General features: G+C 36.1%; 2 protein-coding genes across 2 annotated transcripts; both read right to left on the bottom strand.

The window, feature by feature from the left end:
- Positions 1-1,840: 1,840 nt before the first annotated feature.
- Positions 1,841-3,701, bottom strand: LOC101294734 (CTP synthase-like). Its single transcript, XM_004293816.1, has 3 exons — positions 3,077-3,701; positions 2,887-2,980; positions 1,841-2,477 (listed from the first exon to the last, which is right to left on the bottom strand). Exons 1-3 carry the CDS (start codon positions 3,143-3,145, stop codon positions 2,203-2,205), a joined length of 438 nt encoding a protein of 145 aa, XP_004293864.1. The 5' UTR covers positions 3,146-3,701; the 3' UTR covers positions 1,841-2,202.
- LOC101298776 (CTP synthase 1-like) lies at positions 2,619-7,279 on the bottom strand. The gene is made up of 19 exons (XM_004293743.1): positions 7,038-7,279; positions 6,734-6,908; positions 6,360-6,439; positions 5,999-6,085; positions 5,825-5,875; positions 5,611-5,728; positions 5,477-5,533; positions 5,318-5,382; positions 5,128-5,211; positions 4,959-5,009; positions 4,792-4,854; positions 4,643-4,689; positions 4,479-4,548; positions 4,323-4,391; positions 4,149-4,238; positions 4,028-4,066; positions 3,684-3,911; positions 3,509-3,594; positions 2,619-3,283 (listed from the first exon to the last, which is right to left on the bottom strand). The coding sequence occupies exons 2-19, from the start codon at positions 6,849-6,851 to the stop codon at positions 3,199-3,201; spliced, it is 1,488 nt and encodes a 495-aa protein (XP_004293791.1). The 5' UTR covers positions 6,852-6,908; positions 7,038-7,279; the 3' UTR covers positions 2,619-3,198.
- Between the last annotated feature and the right edge of the window lie 17,379 nt (positions 7,280-24,658).

Genomic DNA, 24,658 nt, shown 5'->3' with positions numbered 1-24,658 from the left:
GAGAGAGAGAGAGGTGTTAAGGAAGCTTTGTTTAGTTGTAAACTGGAGAACAAGTTTATTTGAGGAAGGAGGGAATGATGCAGTAATTCTCAGTCCTTGTGTGTTATTGTTTAGTCTATTAAAGGCTGTTTAGAAGTTTAAGAGGTTCATTGTTTTCTAGCCATCAGGAATTTAATGCAATCTAGGAATTAGGAGTCTTTAATGCTAGGAGTCTCTAGAAGAATCTAGAGAATGTTTGGAGGTATTTAAAAAGGGTTTAGATCAAACCTGTAAACTCAGTTTTGAAGCGTATTTTATCAAAGTATTCCCATTTACCTAATACTATAGCATGGTCGACTGTTTATAAATTGTTGGGTCGACTGTTTATAGACACATGTTCGACTGTTTATAAGCACAGGTTAATAATTTGTGGTTTTATGTGTTGACTATTTTACCCAAGCGGAGCGACTCTTTGGTTCCATCTGTGAGAATTTACTGAACAAAAGACCCCATGAAGCACTACCTCAAGAGATTCAAAACACAATTGGTCAGACCCACGTGTTTGAGTTGGGATTCAACAATTATGGTCAGCTATTAGTAAAAGGCATTGTCTCAGATGAAATAATTTCAAAGCTAGCTACAGAACAACATCCAGCCACAGAAACACCAAAGACAATGTCTGAAGGAAAAAGAGAAATGGATGGAACTGCAAGGGCATTATTCACATCAGAACCACAGAAGAAATCAAAAAGGTAAAAACATTATTCATTATAAAATTGTTACATTTCATTTCATTCTGTAATATGAGATTACTATTGGGACTGATTAATGGGACATTACATGAACCTAGATTTCCCTTTAGTTAAAACACTACAAAAAATGAAAATATGCAGTGATCTTATTTCTTATAAGTTATAACATTATGATTTTTGAATTTAATAAATTCTGGGTTTCCATTTCACATATTCTTCTTTTAAATAAGAATTGTTTTGACAAGTTTAAATTACACACTCAATTCATTTAAATTTAATAAATGGAGCTTATTAATGATCATACCATTGCTTATGGTTCACCATTGTATTTTATTATATGTTGCAACATGATCTGTTGATAAGATTTCAAGTAGTTTCTCTTTTGTCAGTTGTATGCCTTTGATTTAATATGACTTCAATTGACAGGCAAAACAATGAAGTTACATCGTCCTCATCAAGCAAGGAGCTAAAAAACGACTAAATATCAATCACTACAATGTATATATCCAACTCTTAGTAGGCTTGGACTGCGTTTTTGGTGAAAAGCAGTTAACAAATAGGTGGAGCATTTTGTACAGTCAAAATTAGAGCTATATTTTTGATCATACTGCTCTAGACAACACTAAATATTTTGATGTATAGTGTTGTTCCTTTTGTGATAACTCCACTTTTAGAATCACATGTATGTGTAATATACAATGTATTCAAGTTCTATGGAGTACACTATCAAAAACCTTTCCATCAATCAACTGAACAACTGAACAATTGTCAATTTCATAAATTTATACACCGCGCCAAGGCGCGGGTATCTTCCTAGTATAAAATACTTGAAGGCTTTCCCTTGATTTTCCTAAGAAATCTAGGCTCCAACAGTGATTGGATTGGAGTAGTTATACTCTATTTGATTTACATCAACAAATCAAGGTTTACCTCTTTCCGATTACAGATAAATGCATCTTTTTGGTGAGTAAAATAATTACAATCCACACAGTCTGACCAAGTTTTATCGTGGGGTTTTGAAAGTGTGTTCTTGTGCTAGCCTAAGCCTCTCTTCATCGCTATTGTAGACTCGCTACCATTTTGGTTCTTTATACTCCTTTTGGTTCATTAAACAAGAAAAATGATTTGATAAGCATCGAAACAAAGAGTACATGGAATACAAGTGCTTAATCCATTTAAAACAAGAAGAAAACGAGGATAGGAAGCAGTGGTAGGGGTTCTAAAAGTCCCAAAACAAACTCGAGACTTTGAGGAGCTGTGTCCTGTGTAAAAAGACCAGGACTCAGCTTCATTTCTACGTTTGAGTCTTTGGAAAGGCTAATACATGATCTAACCACACCCCAATGACTGTACAAACATTCCTACGATATATAACCTAAGAGAAGCGCCTTCTTGCAAGTAAAATTCCCTAAGCCACACCACAAAGAAACATTTCCTACAACATAGAAGCAACCACACCTATAATGCCTTCTCACAAGTGCATCCCGTTAAAAATGCTGTACACACCGTCTTGAGGTCTATTAGTAAGTTTGGTTGCACCTCCATTTTGGCATGTTTTGGCTGTATATACATCGTGCCCTGCTCCATTCGGAACATTCCTTTTCGCCTCTGGAGAGGCCTGGAGGAAAGCATCCAACTGCCCACATGCTCCTTCAAAATCGTTGCCTGCTCCATATGATGCACTCCTTTTCCTCTCAGAGCTTGGTAAAAGAGCATCCAACTGCCCACATGCTGCTGCTATAAGCCCTATATAACATTACAAACCGAAAATTATTCATAAGCTAATTACTTCTAGCATACAACAATTTAAGTTAGACTGATCAAGTTGCAGCAATGAACTACAGTATCTGAAGAACCATCTTGAGAGCTCAAATATTACTTGGAAACTTTTTTCTTTTTTCTTTTGTGAGTTTAACTGTCAATTGAGTCAGCCTGGCCAGGTCTATAAGTATTCACTTGACAAGAAGCACAATACATTCCTTATTTATTACCTGTTTCTACTGTTTAAATTTCGAGGAAGCCCTTTTGGCTAAGATAAAGTTGAGTTTTTTTTTTTTAGGAGCTTAAAAGGTCACCATATAAGTTGGGTGAATGTTAAACCTGATATTTGTTAATCAGCATAAATTGAATGCATATCTTTTAAAATGAGACGTACCTTGGAATAAAGCAGAAGGTTTTGCTGGTCTTGATTTATATTCAGGATGGAACTGGACACCGATGAAATAGGGATGATTACGTAGCTCAACAATCTATTATGTCAGATTTCCAAACATGGGATCAGAATCAGCAGTGCATGCAAATCAAATCAATCTAAAAGTTGCAGGGATCAGAAGTGTAAACTATACCTCCATGCGCCGGCCAGTTTCATCCTTGCCAGTGAAAGAGAGGCCGGAAGTTTCAAGGCGTGTTACCATGTCAGGATTCACCTAAATGCAACAAAAATTAATCCTTCTACCAAAATAGTGTCTCAGAAGACAATATTTTGAATTGGGATGCTAAATACCTCATATCTGTGCCGATGTCTCTCATCAATAAAGCGTTTGTTTCCATATCTAAAACATTGCAAAAATTGACAGGTTAGCCAACATTGGCATCTGATTCAGCATGTTGGTACCTTCTGATTTTCATATCAAGTTACGGATTAATCTATGCGCAGCAGTAAGTTTTGGTTCTTATGAAAATTCAGGTTAATAAAAAAGAAATGTTTCGAATTACTAATGTATGCGAAACATACAAAACAAATGTGTTTATTTATCTCTTTTTAAGTTACTACTCACAGTTTAGCTGATTTGCAGTCTGTAGACTGGAAATATGTTCTCCTGGATCCAAGGCGCATGGTGCCTCCCATATGTGTTTTTGAGCCCTGCTTATATGGTACAGAGATCAGATAAATGGGAAAGGAATGACATGAGTTCCAAACACTGATATAAGCTAAAAATGCTGAATGCAGACCTCAGGCATGAATATAACACATGGATTCTTGGTATCAGGATCAAATTCTGTGCTGTTGGCATCCTGCAGACCAAGAACAGATCTTGCAAACTCAATCACAGCGGCCTGCATTCCTAGACAAATACCGAGGAATGGAATTTTCTTTTCCCGGGCATACTTTACTGCAAGAATTTTCCCTTGCATTCCTCTGTCACCAAATCCTCCTGGAATAAGAATACCATCTGCGCCCTGAAGAATTAGGCCACAGTCAGAAGGCTAACAAAGAGAGCAAGTACAACTTGAGAAGGGGAGAAGAATGACAATTGTAGCTGTAGATTCCAAGCCTATTAGAACTAAATACCGACCTTCAACAACTTCCATGCAGCTTTAGAAGCATCAGGATTCTGCAATATGTCATTTTCTTTTGTCAAGTCATGATACAAGCTAAAATGGAAAACCACACAAGAACTGAGTATCAATAATAACCTCTTTCGCAGTTGTGGGCTCAAGGTCACCAGATGGAACCCAATCCACAAAAAGTTTCTTGCCACGAGAAACAGAAGCATGCACAAGAGCCTGCAAAAAGTTACAAATATGGTACATCAGAACAATGTACTAATCACCTGCGTTACAATTTTCATAGGTAGGTGATAGGTGCACCTTTTGTATAGAGAGGTATGCATCAGAAAGACTTGTATACTTCCCCACTATGGCAATGCGCACCTGATACTTAAACAACATCAACATATCAAATTGATGGCCACAAAACACTAATATAGTATTGACATTGTGAATTGTTCTAATTCTGAAACTGACCGGCTCATGCAACATATCACAAACTTCAGCCATAGTAGTCCACTGTTCTAATTCAGGTTCCCTTGTTAATCTGCGCATTATGGGATATCTTTGTAAGTGAATGTTGGAATACTAATATCAAGTGATGAACCTAATAGCAAATGAGAATAGCTCATTAGACATACCCCTGAAGGTTAAACACTTTCAAGATTGCTTCATGAGCTTTCTGGTCCTATTTTAGAAGAAACAGGTAATTATCAGTACGGCACAGTTACACAAGAAAATCATTTAGGATCAGTTCAATATATTTCAGAAGTTTTAGAGAAGTACTTACTCTTAAGAGTAATGGAATGTGCCAAATGTTGGGAACATCATACAGAGTGATGATGTTCTCTTTCTGGAAAACAAACAACCATGTTAGCTTCACTAAAGTAGCATATTTCAAAACAGATAGATAAGTGATTTGTTTGAAGTAAAATACATCCAACAGCTAACTTATACCTGAACATGGCAAAATTGACTGAGTTTGGTCTTTACATTTTCTTCTAGTGGCTGTGAAAAAAAAATTACACCTCAGGCCACCATGATAAAAGAATAACATTTGGGTCCGTGTGTGTGTGTGTGTGTGTGTGTGAGCGAGAGAGAGAGAGAGAGAGACAGGCAGACAGACCGTTGTGCTGCGACAAGCTATCACATGTGGTGTCAAACCCAGACATCTTAGTCCACGAACACTGTGCTGTGTTGGTTTTGTTTTCTGAGAATAATTCAATGCATTGATCAAATACACCAACTAATTCAATACATTCATTAAACCTTTCTTAATATCTCAGAGCAAATTATTATGTATTAGTTCAATTTACCTGTTCACCAACAACATTCAAAACAGGCACAAGGCTGACATGAACTAAGCAAAAATTATCAGCTCCTGAAATCAAAATCATAAACAAAGATTCAAGTGAGTACTGGAGATCAGAATCAATAAACAGTAACAATTTGAAGATGGTACACAATATGCTTACCTACACGGTACGAGAATTGTCCTAATGCCTCAATAAACGGCATGGATTCAATATCACCTAATCAAATCCCAGAAAGCTGTTAGTAATCTGAACTAAGCCATTGAAACAGCTCAATCACTGCAATATTTATGTACCTATAGTTCCACCCAACTCTATAACACAAACATCAGCAGGGCCTGACTTTCCATCAACTGGTATATGTGCTACACGTTCAATCCAGTCTTGGATAGCATCTGTGATGTGAGGTACAACCTACAAATTAAAAAACCCAGTGAGAAAAGTAATCAATATAAGAAAAATAGGGGCAAGATTAATATATCTAAAAGAGCTCAGATGCAGACAAAAAACCTGGACAGTTTTTCCCAGATAATCCCCCTTTCTCTCTTTGTTTATAACAGCCTGTGACCCAAAAAAATAAAATTCAAACCTTTGTCAATTTTGGCATCAAAGCTGAAACATATTTTTTTGGAATCATAGATACAAATATTATATATGTATACATGTGAAACTTAACCGACTTGCCTGGTAAATCTTTCCGGTAGTTATATTATTATCACGGGTCAGCTTGATGTCTAGGAATCGCTCATAGTTTCCAAGGTCCAGGTCCACCTGTGAACATAAGAAACAAAAATAGTAAACCACAAAATCTGTGAATCACTGAGTTTCTAGATTTGTGCAGAAGCTTCACACTTGAGTCCAAATTTGACATAGATAACCACTATTGCAAATAATGTCAGTTTGCATTTGCTATATGATCTTGTAACTGTAAACAGAACTAGATTCATCAACTTTTGTCTTCAGAGGACTTTTGAGTTATGTAAAACAAAAAAGAGCAACTGGAAGTTGCAGAGGCCAAAGAGGGCAGGAGAGTAAATTTAAGTACCTCACCACCATCATCTAAAACATAAACTTCACCATGCTCCACAGGTGACATAGTTCCAGCATCAGTGTTCAAGTAAGGATCTGGATTACAAAAGCACCAAATGGTGATCAGGATATTGCAGGCATTTCTTCCTTTTCCTGACTGAGATTACACTAACTGAAATTTAGAAGCTTTTAATTCATGCACTATTCAGAAAGTGTGTAAACAGAAAAAGTTAAATCTGAAATATCTTTTTTCCGTTAAGAAAAGTATGGTGATCTTTCCAACAAAAAATGGCTTATTAGGGTGCCTCAAAAAGTTATAACAGCAACAGAGGGATTAAGACCACAGCATGAATTGAAAACAAACAAAGAATATGAAGAAGAGGAAGAGACCAATTTTGATGGAGGTGACCCTTAGTCCACAAGCCTTTAGGAGAAGACCAATACTACTAGCAGTGACTCCTTTTCCAAGGCCACTCACAACTCCACCAGTCACCAAAACATACTTCATTTTCTTCTCCTGCTTCTTCTTTCACACAAACAGCTCTAGCCCTGTTTTGGGTAGCTCCTAAACACACAGAAAAACATATATCACTACCAAAGCAAGCATTTTTAACCACAACATTGAAACCCCAAATGAAGAATAAGAAGAAAAATGGGATCTTTATGTTGCTAAACAGCAACAACAACCACCCACCAGCACAGTCCCAGTGTTTCAAGGCAGAAACAAAGCTGCTGAGTTTCCTAGTTCCTTGAAATTCTAGCTGTGTCTTTGAACGTTATCTGGTTTTCTCTCTCTTTGAATTCCAACAAGAAGGTGCAAAGAGCATGAGGTATCATACAAAAGCCAAAGCAAGAAATATCATAAACAGCAAGAAAACATAGAAAGAGGGAGAGAGAGAGAGAGAGAGAGAGAGAGACAGAGAGAGGAGGGAGAGATATGGAAGTTAATGCAGTGTGGAATGGGTTTAGGCAAAGACCGGCATTTTATAGGCACAAATCGCACAATACCTTTCGGACTTGGGAATTTCCATTTTTCTTTTTGGTCAAATTAAATAGGGAAAGAAAAGAACCCATTTCGCTTTTTTCCTCTTAAAAATATATAATTTGAAAAGTTGGTTAAAATTATGCCCTACTCTTTTTTATTTTTCTTTTTAATTATGTTTATGTCACAATTTCAACTCAGCAGTCCATTCTTCAAAATAAATATAAAACATTAAATAATACATAAAAAAGAGCTCGGCGGTCAGCAGCAAGGCATACATGCCCCAAGCCACCAAGAAACTTGTACGTAAAAATTATAAATTGATGAACTTCTATCTGCTAATTGCATGCCTAATTCTCATTATCAGTCAATTTTCTTTATATCTCAAGATGTCCGTAACTTTTAGTTTTCTCGAGTTTTTGTTCCTCTTCACTCATACTGCTCGAGATGTATGATTTGTCTGGTTTGAATAAGGATTTAAACTTTACAAGAGAATTGATTAATGAGCATATATTTAGTATATACAGTCCAAAAATTGTATACAATATCGTTGATCTAGTGATATAGTCTATCATTCGTAAGTAGAAGATTATGAATTCGACTGAAAATTGAGTTAAAAGCTTTAAAGTTTACTTTAAAGATTACTAGGTAATAGACGTGAGGGAGAGTCATGATCATTTTTATTTCTGTTTTTTATAAAACTTAAGATTTGAAGTCAAGTTAGCTCTAAGAACTCCGGACTATCATGACGTTCTCTACTTACAAACTAATTCTTCTTAACCTCATCCATATCGCGTGCCTTTTATTTTGTGGATCATAATCAATATATAATAACATCAACATGTAACTAATGCCAAGATTAGTTAGGAGCAAATTCGTAATCTTAGTATCAACGAAAAGGATAATGTAGTTTTTACTCGTAGTGAAAACTATATTATCCTTAACGTACGTACATTGCGTCTTAATTCTTATATATTACACATACGGTACATAGTTGATGCATAAACATTATCATATGGTAATCACTTGGCTTTCACTAATTGGTTCACACAACTGGATAAACTAGGCTTTAGGGACCATGCATGCCTCTTTGATCGGCACACATCGATCATATGCTTTTCTTTTCTGGTTTGTCTTTGGTATTTGGCTTGTTCCTTCTTCTTCGATCGAAGAGGCTAGGCCTGTATTTACGTTGTTTTGTCACAACCAAGCAGCATGTAATGATACTATAAACTATAGTTGAGAACAAACAAAATGGTTTCCGGCTAAACACTAGTTGCTTATCTGTTTAAACAAGGAGCTGTTAGTTTAATTATTTGACAAATGACAAGTCATTGTATATGTGTTTATATGCGCATTACATCTTACAATTTTCCTAATTAAATTAAAATAGAAATTCACGTTATCTTATTAATCAACTCATAGATCGATGATTGTACTGTATGACATCTTTTTGCTAGCTTGCTAGCTAGTCTGTATTGAAATTAATTTGTCGAACATTTGTCTCTGTCATTTCCCAATACTTTTCGATTCTTCAATATGTCTTAATTTCTATACGTAAGTCCATTTTTGGTGTAGTAAAAGAATACACGAGTGAGAGAAAAGTACGTATAGTCATTGAACACTTCAATAGCGAAATTAATCAAATAAATGATTGATTAGCGCGCAATCACTCAAATCATGCAACTTTGATCAAGAAGGTTCTTGTTTGCATATGTACTAATATAGACATACGGTCTTTCATAACATTATGTCTATATTATTACATATGCAAATATCTTACACTATCACATTATGCTTAGAGTTCCAAATTAATTGGGTTTACCCATGCTTTAAACCTTACAGGCATGCAACGTTCAATAATTCAAGTAAGATAAGAAGAGATTCTTCAAACATGGCAAGGCGGTGACATCTCTTTCGGTCTTTTTTTTATCCATGGGAAAAAAAAGCAGGTTGTTTCTTTCAGTTTTGTGTTCCGACGCTGCGCGCAGTTGTGCATTCTTAAGGAAAGGAATATTTTCCCGGTTTCACTTGTATCTCTTTCTCAATAATCACAACCTAATTTCTTTCTTTCTTATATGTGCATGAATAAGATCTAACCGAAACCAACAACCTGCTTCAATTTTTTTTTTTTTCTTCTGGGTCAAGTAATTACTTCCCTATCGACTACTCCACCCAGTTCCATATATACAGACCCTACCACGTAACCCTAATGGGGTTATGATCAATGGTGTTAATGTTATATACCTATCATATGACAAGTTGAATATCACTACGGCTCCACATATCTTCATCATGTCGATAATGTTACCAAAACAAATCTATGCATTCTTTCCGTAGAAAATTATATAACAGAAAAAAAGGAAATTATTTGTTTACAGCAAGCTAGATTGGAGAGTGTAGAAGGAAAAGGATATTCGATCTCATGCAATAATTCATAAACTGGTCGATCGAATCAAGTTTTTTCCTGGAACTTTCGGAAAAAGTACCACAAAGAGAAAATTGAGAGAAAACAAAGACCAAGACATGAAAATGGGGGTCATCGTTCTTTGGGGGGTAGAATGACTTTGTTTGAAACTCTGGGGATAAAATAACCAACCCAAAAAGAAAGAAAAGGAAGATCAAATAAGGATCCTTGCCTTTCAAGTAAACTACCTAACAACCAACTTCAACCAACGACCACCGAATCTCATTTTGTTTTCTTTCTTTTATGTGCTCGAGTTTTAAGATAAATTCTCATTGCGCACATACTTATTCAAGTGATTACAGAAGAAACAATATTGTTTCGTACGTAAAGCACTACTACACCTGTTGCTGTTGATTAATGATTAGCATGATTGAGAAATGAGATTAGATACGATAATCTGCAAAATAATTAACTCACTAATACCAATTAAACTATAAAATAGAATTTTGAAGATTAAATCGTATACGTAAAATTAAGTTAAGGTGTTCAACTCGAAATCAATTGACAATATTGAGACATGCATTTTCTGTTTTCGGGCAACCCTGAAATGTTTGGCATAATTCTGATGAAGATTATGGTGTAGTTTTCTTAATTGCAGTTAAACATGCAGCTTTAAGGACAATCGCCCGATTTGTGGGCAGCAATACATATTAAGCTTTCGCGAGTTTCAATTTTGTTCATCACATATGAGTGATATATATGACCAATATTAATGCCTCTAAATCTTATGGCTGTACAAAATTAAGCATGCTTAAGTAGCTTATGTTCAACATTAATTTGTCTTGTTAGGTGCCAAACCTAAATTTGTATAGTCAAGTATTGCTGCTTGCTAGGATGATAAGAAACATCCAGATGAATGTATAACACATGTTTATACATCTATTATGGTTATTTATAATTGTGTTTGACGGTGAGTTGTGGTATGGTTGGTTAAAGTGTTTAGTTAATAACTTTGAGGTCATAAGTTCAAACCTCACTGGCATATATAGAAACAGTAAGGTGTATGAGTTATTTAATAAAATTTAAAAAAATAAAATAAAATATTTCTTGTTCAAACAATTATATATTTCAAATAATGGATATATAAATCTTGTACTTTGTAGCTTTTATTTACTGTCGGTATTTGAATTACATGCAAATATGGGATCTTGAGTTAGGTCACCCCAGAATCCAATTCCTTTAGTATTTGGAGAATTTCTATATTTCACCGACTGGATCACCGGCAGTACTCCAACGAAGACATGATCTCTAGGGTGGTGTCGCCGCCCATCCAATAACTAAGAGTCTATAATGAATTCGTTGCTCTAAAATGTTTTATATAGAAATTCCACTTTGAGTGGCAATTTCAATAATTTATGATTTTATTCACAACCTTTTTGTTAATCTGATCGAAGACATGAATACATTGTTATAGTTTGATTCTTTGATTACTTTGTTCAACCTTGCTGGACAGGACCATTTAGTTTCCTCCAGTAAGATGTTTTTACAAATATTTTAGCTTCCTTCAGAAAGATGGTTTTTACAATATTATTGATTTGATATATGCAATAACAGATGTTGATCGGGTCGAAAAGAGCTAGCTAGCTAGTGTATATATGTTATATTTTACCTTGTGATGCATGCAGGCCAGCAACAAGAGAGAGACTCGAAGCCAGTTGGCATTGCGAAGTAAACATTGTTGATCGGTGCTAGCTAGCTAGCTTCGAATATCATACATTCATGCAAATGTTTCTTCCCATCTTTATGCATATGTTCGACCAAATTCCTATTAAGTTAGGCTAGTTTGGACCGAATAAATCATCAACATAGTACAACAGATTATAATACAAGCCATGCTCCCGTTACAATATGCCATTGGGTATTCTGGAGATGACATTCATAAAAAATGATTGAATAACTTACCGTATCTATCTGTTTATATCGTATATTAAGATTAGACGTTTTAACTTTCGCATCATATACAAAAACAACTCACGTAACAAATTACGTACGGAATTACACGTGTTTAATGTCATTTAATATAATTGGTGTGTTTTAGCCGATTCTCTCCTGCATCAGTCGAATTCCATAGAACACATATCAATGTCCAATATGGTAGCAAACCCTACTCGCATCAAGCACCATAAAGAGCAACGTACGTGGAGCTGAGTCGGCATATATCCTTCGATGTAAACCATGTAATCGATCCCCTCCAGCAACGTGGGTAAAAATTGCGAAAGCAATGTCGCATTGGCAGCGGAGGTAGGTAGGGTTTCAATTTTTAGCATTTTATGCTTCAAATGCGGACCCAGCAACCACTCGACACCTCAGATTTACATGTCACCACGTCATCGTTGACAGTATTACGTGTCAGACTTCTTCTTCTTCTCGAAAGCTACGCCCTCTGGTCACTCCCGTCAGTCTCCTCAGTCCCTCCTCTTCATGCACAGGGTACGTACAAGTAAATAGTTCTCTACGCGAATTGAGCTAGATTCTTGGATCTATATGCCGGTTTTTCTTGCCGCTTCGTGTTCTAACATGCACAGTTGCCGCAGCATATATAGCAAACCCTAACATTTGTCCGCCGGTGGCTTGCCGGCCAATACAAGTCGCGCAACAACTGTTTGTGGAAATGCCCGAATGAAGCTCATCTTGACCTCTTCTGCTATTGTTGGTAGTTAGCTAGGAGCCTAGGACCGTTTGCAAGAGCAGCATCTCCCTGCAACTTTTTTGGCATGTTTTTCGTTGCGTAGGGCTTATTTCCTATCTTGCTTTTGTTTTGTTGACTATACTTTAGTAGTAATATTCCAATTCCAACTAGAAATTGGAGTTCATGCATGTTACCATTAGGCACTGGGTTAGGCATTTAAACAAAACAAAACAAAAAACTCTGTGATTTTTGAAAGTAAGAAGAGTCAACCTGCTAATGTTTCAATGCGTCCCCAAAAATGAAAGGAATTCGGATTAGAAAATGACTAGAAATATGTCGAATTTAAAGTATGTGATATATATTGTGAAAAGACATATATCACATTCAAAGTATCGGATATTGTCAAGTATCATTTGGTCTAATGACATAGTCTCCCCTTTAGTAATCGAGAGGTTGTGAGTTCGACTCACACAGTTGAAATTTACCTAATAAAAAAAAAGTATCGGATATTATTTGGTAGTGTTTAGATGAATCATAGTTTCAATCTACACAATGGTTATCATTAACCCCAGTATACATAAAAACTCAGTGTAGTCGACGGCTCGACGCACAATACTATTGAAATTGTGAACGAAACATAATGACTTTTCTTACAATATATATGAAATGGACAGATTGTGATTAGGTCAGCTATATATATATACATTATCCAAACAACTAATAAGTCTAGTGTTAATCGTTGGATATTCAACAAATTAAAGTGATAAGTAATACTGTAATAGTAGAGATCGACTAGTGCAGACTTAAGGTGAGGGATTATTACAGAATTGCTACCTACGTACCAATTCCAACGTCTATCTAATATGATTGCGAATAACTTAATTTACATCATAATTTATGAAGTACGCACTGTTTAATTTCATTGGGGGTAAACGATTCGTAGTTTGATACATCGACGATCTTCGATCATTACCAACTTGAATTAGAGTACGTAGACACATGGACACTTTCCCATCTCATCAAATAATTGCTCTCACAGTTTAACGAGCTCGTTCTTGCACATGCATGGGAGTTGTCTATTCAAACAAGCTCCAAAATTATCTTGTACGCACTTAACTAACATTTTGGACTATCTAGTCTCTGATCTTATATATAAACTATTCAGGTTAAGATCATACAATCAATTTCGTCACAAGATCTTGAATATAAGATACATTACACGTGCATGCAATTAGCATCAGTTACTCGATCACTAATAGTTTCGAACTAATTATGTTAATTAAATGGTGTCCTTGTTAATTAACTGTTATGCCGACTCATGATTTGTTTTTTTAATATATATATAAGAAAAAATGCTTATATATTTAGTATTAATTTTATACGAACTATAAACGTAGCAAAATGGGCATTTTTCTTTTGATCAAGTTCTTTTTCTCGATCAAAAGGAATTTGATGAGTTCTTCATAATCATTGTAGATTCATATCTACGTAGCTAAATAATCATGTTATTAATTGGCATATATGACTTAATATAACATTTCAAAATTAGTATCACAGGTTATATTACATATATATATATAGTGTTACACTGTCAACCCGGGCCTATGGATTTTGTAACATTGTGGCTTTGTGCATGTGATCGATGATCGAGCATGCATGGTTGGTAGATCAAGACCGATTCTCTGAATAATCATTTGGATGGTAAAAGAAAACCTATGTGCGTGCTCGGAAGCCATGATTTTGATTAATTGATCAAGGCAGCTCAAGGGATATATAGATATCATTAACTTCTTATTATCATATTGCCTAGCAGCCTAGGATCTAGGAATAGCATGCGACCTCTATGATTTATACTAAAGACATGTATTTATATATATGTTAAGAATATATGATAATTTGTTTAATTTCTTAACATTGTGTCAGGAAGAAGTTCTGTAAGCATATGCTCTTTCTTTGAAATCGAAGGTCTTTTTAAGATCAGAGACTAATTAATCTGGGTCGGATATGATCATATGTCAAAACGCTTATTTTTTTTTACTACTAAGAATAGATCGAAGTTTAACTTCAATCGGTATTGACGAGATTAGAACTTGATTACGTACATGATTTTACTATCCGACCACCTGTAGTGGTTAGTTCTGTAAGCATATTAAGATAACGATTTTAGCGCCATTAACCCAAGTTAAATAAAGGGGGGGATGTCGTCAGCATGTATCCAATCTAATTCGAACATGGAGATGTCTGACTGTCTGAGGACAATCCGAGATAGGATGCGGTGAGTACTCCACGTCCTACTGTTGTTCCGTGACTCCCATCTACGGGAGATGTGTCATGGTCTCCCGTCTCCTCCTACTTCTGATGCCTTGTTTCTTTCATTTTTTATTTATAAATTTACCACATAAATTTGTTTTATAATTGGCTCTTGTTATAGAATGAGTGTGTTAATAGCAAAAATTAGTGTGTTAAAAACACCACCCAAGAAAAAAAAAAATTACAACCGAAAACCCAAAAGACAACGTAAACTAATATCATCACATCCCCGCTAAAAAATTCACTTCTTCACCAAATATGAATGAAAGTTATTAATTGAATCGTTGAGCAAGCTTCCTTATATATTGAACAAGTGTACTTATTCTTCTAAGTGTTTTGGCTAAGAGAGTCGGTTAGAATCTTTCGGTCCTCTTCAATATTTACTTTCGTGAAACTATTAAAACTAGCCGCAAGAAGACCCGGTCTTAATCCTATAGCTAGCCTCAGCCAACAAAAGTACAAAACACTAGTTTTACCTAAACCGTTAGTAGAAACTAGAAAGCTTTTGACGTCTTTGATGTTGGATGAGGTAGTTGTAATTTCTTTCCTTTCCGATAAACAATCACAAAAACAAAAATGTAATATTTTTTTCGTTCGGTGGAAACAAAAAAAAAAGCCTTAATAAACGGCAGGCTTGAAGACCAGACCTTTGAAAAAGAGTAGGGTAGCACTGTAGCAGAGGCTACACGTGAGCCGAGGCCAGAGGACGAAGTCACAGTTATTGTCGGTTATGGCAGTTGCCACGTTAGGGACACGTGCTAATAATATCGTTTGGTGTTAGTTACATGGTCCCCACTATGCTCAACGGTTTGACCGTTCCCGCGTACGGTTCTTGACCCTACCAATCTCAACTGATGCCGACAACATTTCTTTAACCATATCTTTAAACTTTGACAAGTAATTCTCCAATCTTTTTTTTACCATAGACGTGTTTTTTCCTTTTTCTTATAATGCGATACAAGAGTTCTTGAAAGTGATCCTTTTACTGTATAATATCTACTATGATCTGACCCTTGAACTCTAAAATCATTATATCCCTTCAATAAAGTACATTCTCAAGACAAAAAAAAAAAATATTGCTTAAAAAATTAGAACCTCTCGATGGTTTTTTTATTTTTTTATTTTTAGAATCAATTTTGCGATTGTCTTGACTTAAAAAAAAAAACTAATTGCTATTATGTTATGAAAATAAACAGTTGTATTTTGTGAGTATTAATTTTTTCAAGACCCTGTTATTTTTGTGTGTTTTTTTAGGGTTATTTGCGTGTTTCTTACACCAACATTTAAAAAAAATAACAAACGTACATTGAGGTAGCTGCTACATGTTGATGCGAGTCACCTATTATTTTTGCTTCGAGTCTCAACTCCCAAACTCTCATCAGTTTGTGGCTAACAGATTTGATGCGCATTTAAGTTTGTGCGCATGCGACAAAATATTAGTATGGTTTTGTACTTAATTTTATTAGGATACTCTCGTAAACCTCGGTTTAGATACTGACTAGTTGGTGTGTTAACAGTGTTACTAACTTATTAACGTAACAGATGTAACTTGTTATATCTCACTCTAACAGAAAAAAACAAAGAAAAAAAAACTAATTTCGTGGCCACTACATTTATACGATATATTGAGAAGAGACTGTAGATTTGATACGAAAAGTCTCAAGTGGATAACGTAATCTAGAAGGGCTATGAGATGTAGAAATTACTAGCACGTCGATTTTAGTCAATTACCAGAAGCAGCACAGCCGACACTTTACTGGGGTTGGCTCGTCTCATGATGTTACGAGAGTATCGTCTAATTTCTAAACTAGTGCCTAAATCAGTCAAAGCAGTCAGTCAATTAGTCTCTAGTTAATGGAGGTGGGATTAGTTAATCCCTGGCTCAAGGCTCGATCATTGTCACGATATATTTCTTATCCTTAATATTATCATGAAAAACAGTCACCTTCTAGACATGACATTTCTATTGTCATGTTCTTTTTGTTTCTAAGCTTGAATATACCATGTCAAACTTAGCGAGTAAGCTCGGATTCCAGTCCAAACACATGTCAAAACTGAATCAAAATTACCAACTCAAATGCAATACAAACTCTTAACGAATACAAATATTAGTTTACTAGTTAATAAATATTTGTTGTAGACCACTCTTCAAGAAGAATGACCAAAAAGAAAGAAATAAAGAAAATAAATATTTGTAAACTGCGGATGCCTACGGGTTTACAAAGTGAAAAATCTTGAACCAGCGAGATCCTGACTGCTCTCATGTGGTAATCGGCTTGAACACATATGCGTTAGTTAAATTCCTGCAGGCCTCCTGCCAATTCAAATACCTACCAACATTTTTCTCACGTTTCCTAGTTTTGCACAAAATTGACAAGAGATTCACACAGATTTATTTTGATTCAATTACGTCTAAGGTAAAAACTGCTAGGGCATGCAGTAATATTCCACGAACTTGATCTTGACACAATAGGTACGTAGTGATCAACTTCACCTTGAGAATATGACTGATCGACTGCTTTTGACTAGTCCCTGTTTGCATGCTTGAGTAGTTTTGTCTATTGAGAAGGTTACAAGAATATATACAAATACAAATGTATATACATTGTTACCTAGGCTCCTGAGTCCTGACGGCCATCCATAGATGTCGTCGGGCACTGAGACACAGACGACGACACAGTGCCATAGATGATGGAGCTGGTTGGTCCTTGATTCAAGGATCGATCAATAGCAACCCCAAAATCTCCGGCATGATTGCTTCTAATGAGCGTGCGCTTAATACTGCAACTTTGTCAACAAGCGCATAGACTCGAATTATGATAAAACAATTGAGAGCACATTGCATATATTTGATGAGTTCGATATTTCGTTATCTACTCATTGGTCTTGCATCAAAAAGTGACCGATGTGGATCATTGCATTCCATCCACGGCTCCATGTTAGCCTATTTGGCAAAAGATGATTCATCCATCATCTCCCATCATTGACAACCAAGACTATAGGATTCAGCTACTCATCAAGTGAGCCTAGCTTCTTCCCCAATAAATAAATATATATATATATATATATATATTGTTATAAAATATTTCATACGTGTGTCTTGATCTTGTGTCATCATGATATGTAGTTAGAATATAACTATGTATTCTTTATCATTACCATATTGGTACTTTGTAATTCCCTATATAAATGACTCATATTAATGAATAAGATGATGATTCTCTATTCACTTACGAAATCTCTTTGTCTCTACACTTTATACTTCATCACGTTATCATGCATTTTGTTCTAACTTTAGAACTAATAACCCACCATTTGTTTTCCGAAACCCTAAAAAGTGTTTTTCGGCTCCTCTGTCCGACTATCACTGCCGTTTGTTTTCCCGGCCACCGTCCAACATCACTGGCTGCCAATCCCTTGGCCGTCGCCCGCCGATGATTTTTGGTTTCCTTCGACTACAATTTTTGACTTCTTCAAGTGTTTGAAGTTTCGAAAGGGAAAACATCCAAAATTGGCCAAACCTGATCAAACCTCAAGAAGGGGAAAGCATCCAAAACCATGGATGAAGATGCAAGATTGAAAATCAAATGTTTCAACTACTCGATCGATCTAACCCTAGCGCAGCTGCTGCTAGCTAGGTTTTCTTGTTGTTATTTAATCTCATGCTTTAGTAATTAATATTATTCCCTAAAATACAAGGTACCCTTTAAAGGTCCTAGAGGGGGGGGGGGAGGGGGGTGAATAGGCCATTAACAACTTTTTTTTCCGTATAAATTCGTTTTCAGGGATAACAAGGATTATAGCTATCCTGAATAATAAATACACAGTGACAATAAATAAAAGTTGCAGTAAAATAACAATGAACACCAAGATGTTTTTTACTCGCAGAAACCCTGCAACCAGGGAGAAAAACTGCGTGCCCCTAACTCTTGAGGGGCAAAACCTTTCCACTAAGTTGAAGTAACTTCTTACAAGAATAATAGTTCTAGTGATACACTACCACAGTGATATCCTTCCTAGTCCCAAACTAGTCTAGACCTATTCCATCCCTTGTTTCTAAGTACTTACAACATGGGACAGTTTCAGAAGCCTTGTTCGTGAATTAAGCTAACCACTAGCAGATTCAACCTTGAACGCTTCTCAGAAGTTTCACTCTCAGAAACTCAGCTATCCTAAACTGATTCTTTCATGAACCCAGCTACCTCAGCGGGATACATCAGAACTCAGCTATCCTCAGCTGTTTCTCAGAAGTTTCACTCTCAGAAACTCAGCTATCCTAAACTGATTCTTTCATGAACCCAGCTACCTTAGCGGGATACATCAGAACTCAGCTATCCTCAGCTGTTTCTTTCATGAACACTTCTGGGGTTGTTGCACTACCAACTGATCTCATGGTATGCAGAATGTAATGAGTTTGTGAGAAGAGGGTTTGTTCAGCTCTAAGGTTTATAATCACAAGAGGAAGACTTAGAAACTAATGAACAATGCAAATGAAAACCAAAACCCAACAATAATGCAATGACTTTGTGAGAGAAGGTTTTGTTCAGCTCTAAGGTTTATAATCACAAAAAGGAAGACTTAGAGACTAATGAACAAAGCAAAGGAAAACCAAAACCCAACAATACAAATGTAAAAACTACATTTTGACAACCATTGAGCAAGGTGAGCAAAGACAGTCTTGCTCAATATATATAGGAGTGCTCTAACAAGAGAGAGATACAAGCCAAAGAGGTGCCACAAGAAGGCAGGCATGAGGGCCAAAGTAAGGAAAGAGTTTTGGACTTTTTTCCTTGGCCAAACTCTGAAAGGGAGAGGACATATACAGCTGTCCTAGGCCAAGAAAGAAACAAACAAAACTATCCTAAACAATGTTTGATTTAAAAACAAGAGACAAAAGGTTTTGCAAACTTTTTCCCAAAAGCATAATACCACATTGGTTTAGCAAATCACTTTTTCTTTGATATCAAACAAAGACAGCTGCTATATTGGTTTGTGTATCACAAACACAGCTGTAGCCTTAGAGCTCTAAACCATGAGTCACGAGTTGATACAAAAGCATCAAACCCAAAAGTAAATTGAGCACAAAGGCAAGACCTTTAAATATTCTAGTTGTCAATTTGAAATTCAAATTAGGATCTTTCCCAGACGTAAAATTAATGCCACAAGGGTAAAGAAACTTAAACATAAGACAACAGAACAAAAGATCAAAAAGCTGGAAACCCAAATTTTTAGGATGGCAAGTGATACTGCTATCCTCTGTGAAAAACCATGAAATGAACATGCATGATTTTACCTGAGTTCCATGAGATCATGTTGGTTCTTCTACTTCTACTTCTTCAACTTGTTCTTCAGATGTGCAAGACCAATCTCCCAATTGCTTTAGACTTCATAGATTGTGTTTTGTTCTATATAAGGATTGCCAACAACCCTATACCTTCACCCTTAATTTTTATCACGGCCACCAATCATAATGTGCAGTGCCGTATTCTGTACTGTATAGTATGTATCAAAATACTTGCTCCGTTACATCATAACTTTCTTTTATCTTCTTCTCCTCAACTATAAACATAGAATCTCGCTCACTTTCTTCTAGACGGGTCAAGATGACAAAATTAAGCTGGTATATATGGTGATCACTGCAATATCTGTCCTAATCACTAGTATAAGTAGTCAGACTCTCAGACTCTCAAAGATAGCGAGTGGGAGAGACGATTAAAGGAGATTGCCTTTTCAAGAGGCCAATTAGTTTTCAGAAATTAATTTTGGTTAATTTTTCTTGTAAGCTCGATGGATTATTACGATCGATGAAGCCACGTTGATGCATGTCAATTATGTCAATATTAAATCTGGATTACACGTTTGTGCACCTAATTCAATATCAGGGGCTTTCATTATAATACATCTTTCAGATATATTCCTTAATTTGGTTGAGGCTCTTATCTAATTTGGTAGTTGAATTCAAGGTCGGTCGACACTCTTAGTAGTAGACTAGTAGGAAAGAGATATTGATACTTCACCTAAGAAGAAACAAGAATTTGGGACAGAAAAAATGTCGATGGTTTAAGAATTGACGTACTACTGTGACATTAGGGTTTAATATTTAGCCAAAAATTTGGATCCTGGTGGCTGCTAGAGCACAAGATCAGTGTATGATGAACTGTTTAATTATGCTAAAACGAATTTAAAGGAAGCAAATATTCAACAATAATATTTTTCATGTTCGATCTACACCTTTTTCCAAGATTGAAATAGACTCCGTACATGAAGTTGTATTGAAAATTCAGAGCAGATTAGAGTACTCAGTCAAGAGTTGACGAACTCGCATTTTGTTATATACGTATCTTTTTGGATAATCTTGAATTTTAGACACCTTTGTTGAGCGATCTCTTTCAGTTTTTTTTTCTCTGTTCTTCTTCCAGAAGGTAAAGATGCTTGGTCACCTACAGCACAGCTTAGGGATCGATCTTCTCAGCTTGTGCTGCTGCATGCGCGTACGTGTTTTGACTGTATTTGAAGTCTCAATCGTATATCGATCATCAGTCTCACCACGTTTTGGGAGCTTCTAGTTCTCAGTCCAGTCGAGTGTTAGTGACACACCCTTCATTGAAATCAAAACACATATTGATCGAAAGAGAAGAATTATTGGACGTTTTAAGTTTTAACTAACTAGAAACTAGTTAATTACCTAACCCTATCCTGTTGAAGATTTAGTGCTTTCTGTAGGCAAAACCATGTGGATATGACTATCCCGCGTAGCATTTCCTTTGTTTCTTTTTTCGTTCTCCGGGACATGTCTCTCTTTATCAGTCGCGTTCATATGCTGCTGCTTCTTTGATTGTTATTCTTTTCCAGAAAAAGAGCACAATAGAAGTTGGAAATCAATCTCCACAGAAAGCAGGTCTATGCTCTCAAAGTCTTAAAGCTCATGAGAAAGCAGAGGATTAAAATGTTGATTTTGTTATGTTCGAGTTCTTGAACTGTTCCCTAATTGATATAAAGCCATAAAGGAAATTCTTTGGAAGACATTAGAGGACGGAAAAGACTAGCTGAGAGCCAGTTTCGTTTCATACCTAACTGGTCATGAACTGTTTGAGCTATTCGATTCTTGTTTCGTTTCTAACAAGTATTCCATACGGATTATGATCTTTATAATTTCTGAATAAAAAGCTAATTAACAACCGAAATAGAAGAGCACCGATATGATCGATATTCTAAAGCACTAAAAGACTTCACGTATTCTACAACCAAATTAACCGATCGACTAGTTAGCTAGCTAGTTGGGGGAATCCTCAAATGGATTGTGACTTTCGAACCGAAGTGAAGGATAAGATTCTTGTAACAAGATGGAGGAACACATGACATGAGAGACGTCTGAGACGTGGAACTGTTCTATGAAGCATAATGTAGGTGTGAGAATCGACGTCGATACTTATATGCTGCTCCATCTGAAAGGGCCATGTGAGCGTCATATTTTGCTGCCTAGTCTCATTCGCAATATGCCGACAACGTACGTGGCGATGATTCACCATTTTCATGTTTTAATAATGCCTAGTCCTTTCATTCGTAACATGTAATGATGCTCTATATTTTCCCATTTCTTTTTTTTAGTAACATTGTATAGTTAACTAATTTTTGATCAATTAATGCATGTGATGAAACCAATCTAGGATATATACATGACACTAACTTATTTAGAATGAAAAATATCGTGAATCAGAATCAACTAGAATAAAAAATATTATAAATCGATCAAAATCAGCTAGAATGAGAGATGGTTTATTTTCTCATAAAAAAAATCACCATCAAAGATTATTAATATTTGTAAACAAGTAAGAAAGCACATTATCAACAAATCGAAGAGCGAGGGACATAGATTAGGTGAAAGCAGTAAAAGAGAAGAAGCACCCAACCCAACTGTGACTTTTTGGAAATAAAATGTAAATGCTAGATTTGGTGTATCAGAGGGACCATTCTACATCTGAGATTTTCCAACATATTGAATCATTGAAGGAGTCAAATCTTGAGAGACACGACCTGGAACACAGGGCATAGGTGCATGTGATGAGTGATGGACTGATGGGAAAGTTTCCCACGGTAGTTATGGAAGTTAATTATGAAAGGACCGTAACCTGTCATGACAAAACCAGAAAGCATTCCCGCCATTTGGAAATCAAAACCTCAACCTCGTTGCGATTATTGGCCAAAGAAAGAAGAAGAAGCTCTCGAGTCTCAATCACTCTGCTCCTTTGAGACACTACCGCCCGATTTGATATGTTTTAGTGAGAGCACACGACTCTTTGAATTAGCATAAGTCTACAAGGTTTGCACAGAAGAGACGTATGGTATTGTCTATTGGCTCAATTATATATTTCAAACAGAAGTTGGAACATCGATCAGAACCAATTAGTCGAGTTTGGGGAGGTTTAATCTATATTAAGAGATCGTAGGTGATCTTGATCACGACGGATTACTGGACCACATTCATTTGGGTTCCATCTGTCATTATGAAATGAAAGAAGAAATTAAGATTAATAAGGGTTAGGTGATGATCATAAGTTTATAACCATAAAGTTGACAGTTAAGATTAGGTGATGTTTTCAATGTTTATAGTTACGGGGTCAGATTCTGGAATAATAGAAGGGAGATGAAGAACCCTATATCGCATCAATTCCTCTTCACATGTAAAATGGGGGACAGAGAAACAGAAGTGTACGAACTATTCATCAGCAACAGAATGAGAAAACCTTATCCAGAAAAGAAAGAAAGAAACTTCATCATGCTGCATGCGCTCTATTATAATCCCAGTTGACAGAGACCTATCCTCAAAACACAGTACGTAATCACGTACAGTAGGTCGTTTAATTTAGACCATGCAAAGAGATTAAAGGTTGTCTAAGCAAGAACTCCTCCAATATGATTAGACCACGCAGCAGCGTTTAAGCCAGGTGTTGATCTTTGTTTGGGGTTTGGTTAACTAATGTTACTTTGTTCTGTTTCTTTTACAATGTGGTGGTTTTTTGTGATGTGTCCTCCAACCCAGATTGATGCCCTGATGATGATGACCAGACCTTATATACTATATATGGGGGTCTGTATTTGACTAGATCAATTTTTCCAAGTTTGAGGTTGGCAACAACAAACATATATAACAACCGTCTAAACCTTTCTATTGGCAAAACTTTTTGTGTAGATTTCAACAGAATGGTGGATTCCACTTCCATACATACGCAGTACCTATTTTTTCCCCCACCCCCACCCAATTCCCACCACCTTTCTTCGTATGGATGGATTGGAAAGACTGAGAAAAATCCAATGCCAATATTCATTTTGTTCAGAAAATCCAATACCTACAGCTGCCATACAACATTAGTTTTGAGCCTTTTTGTGTTTCATTTGACCAAGGAAACATATTAGTGTTGTCCCCGATGAACTGTTGCTCGTCATGAATGTACAATGATATGCTAGTGACAACCATTTAGGTAAGGCTCAGCCTCCCCGTGAGTGAGTTTTGAAGTTCAATTTCAAGAAACGATATGTAACTGATTCGTTGTGAGGGTTTAGTGGCTGGAAGCAATTTTCCTCATTTAGAGTTAAAGCTCACCGATACTCCAATTATCCCCAAATCAAATGGCAGAACAAACGAAGAACACTGGTTTAAACACCACAAAGTTTTACAGGCATATATGCGTCTGATATTAACATCAAAATTCTACACTAATTTTTGTCAATCAGTAATTTGTTCAGTAAATCAGTAATACTCGCATCTCTACTCGCATCTCATCCATGCTCATTCTCCGGACCAAGGAAATGAGCAAACCGAAAACGGCCCAACCCTCTGTATTGTGCTGCTAAATCCTAAATGCCTAAAATACACTTGGGTCTCAGTCCAGAAAACTAGAAAAACTTGGGCTTCTTGCGGCCAGTAGT

The sequence above is a fragment of the Fragaria vesca genome, linkage group LG3 (genome assembly GCF_000184155.1).
Source record: "Fragaria vesca subsp. vesca linkage group LG3, FraVesHawaii_1.0, whole genome shotgun sequence".
Lineage (NCBI taxonomy): Eukaryota > Viridiplantae > Streptophyta > Magnoliopsida > Rosales > Rosaceae > Fragaria > Fragaria vesca.
Note: the sequence above shows the minus strand (reverse complement) of the source record. Positions and strands in the feature narration are given on the sequence as shown.